This window comes from Trichinella spiralis (assembly GCF_000181795.1).
Source record: "Trichinella spiralis strain ISS 195 chromosome Unknown Scfld3977, whole genome shotgun sequence".
Lineage (NCBI taxonomy): Eukaryota > Metazoa > Nematoda > Enoplea > Trichinellida > Trichinellidae > Trichinella > Trichinella spiralis.
In genome coordinates, this window is record NW_003530916.1 from 1 (window position 1) to 1,098 (window position 1,098).

General features: G+C 45.6%; 1 protein-coding gene across 1 annotated transcript; it reads right to left on the reverse strand.

The window, feature by feature from the left end:
- Positions 1 to 90: 90 nt before the first annotated feature.
- On the reverse strand, positions 91 to 676 carry Tsp_15303 (putative zinc finger protein Gfi-1). Its single transcript, XM_003367611.1, has 2 exons — positions 478 to 676; positions 91 to 242 (listed from the first exon to the last, which is right to left on the reverse strand). The coding sequence occupies exons 1-2, from the start codon at positions 674 to 676 to the stop codon at positions 91 to 93; spliced, it is 351 nt and encodes a 116-aa protein (XP_003367659.1).
- Between the last annotated feature and the right edge of the window lie 422 nt (positions 677 to 1,098).

A 1,098-nucleotide genomic window follows, 5' to 3' on the forward strand; every position in this document is an offset into this window, starting at 1 on the left:
TGCTGCCGTTGATCACATACTAGCGGAGAAGGGTCGAAGTAGGAGGGTTCTGATATGCGGGCCTTCATGCCGATGTAACGAGGAGCTCTCTCAGGCAGGCTCATTCACATCCGCAATCGCGCTATTAGCGCATTCGTCGCTAAGCGACGACGAGTCGGTGTCCAACGGTGGGTTTCCCCGCGCGGTCATCTCCGCTTGGCTTCCGCCTGCGTTGCTTCCCTTTCTTCCGGCTTCACGCTTTCCTGATGATATTGTAACAGTCAAAAAGCAGGTAGAGAGTGTAGTGCATATTAGCAACTACGAACAAGAACCGTCGGCAATACGTCACACCAAACTCAGCAATTTCTATTGTGAATTTTGATGCATATTGTCCATCGCATTATCACAATTAATGGAATCGAGCAGTCATGTCAACCATCGAACCTTCATTGTCATAGACCCGCAGAAAGCGTTAGCGGAATTCTGCGTAAAAATAACTCGACGACGTACATGATGGGTAAAACAGCCGCGGAGAAAATTTGCAGAGGAGATGCCGACCAACGTTGGTGCATTTTGACGGTGAGACGCAATTATGTCGCAACAAGTCTTCTAACAAAGCCAACCAAGTCTTAGGTTCCATGTTCCGGAGAAACGGTTGTGGCTGGTGAGTACGCCTCCGCCTTGGGACTATCTTCATGGTCGCTACAATCTCTGTTGTCTTTTCGATCTCTTTTACGTTTCCTAGAAAGATATTGAGAATAAAGAAGAGAAATGACACCCACGCAATCGACTGAAGCGTTTATTAGAACATGCTAGCGACAACTGTTGTGATAAAACGCACCGGCAAACGAACTACAACCAACCGATCACTGCAAAGGTAACCCACCGACCTTCATTGTACACGTCCGCTATCACCGTAAGCCTTTTTGATCTATCATGTATTACTAAAGTTATTTGATTGGGTGGTCATCAGGTCTTCTTGCGGCAAAGGGCTTCATTTGTGCCATGATGGGAAATGTCAGGTTAACATTTTCTTCCAAAAAGTATGAACCTCTGAGGACCAGTAGGACATCAATAATAAACTGTCCTTTAAAGAAAAATAGGATATTTTCTTGATTT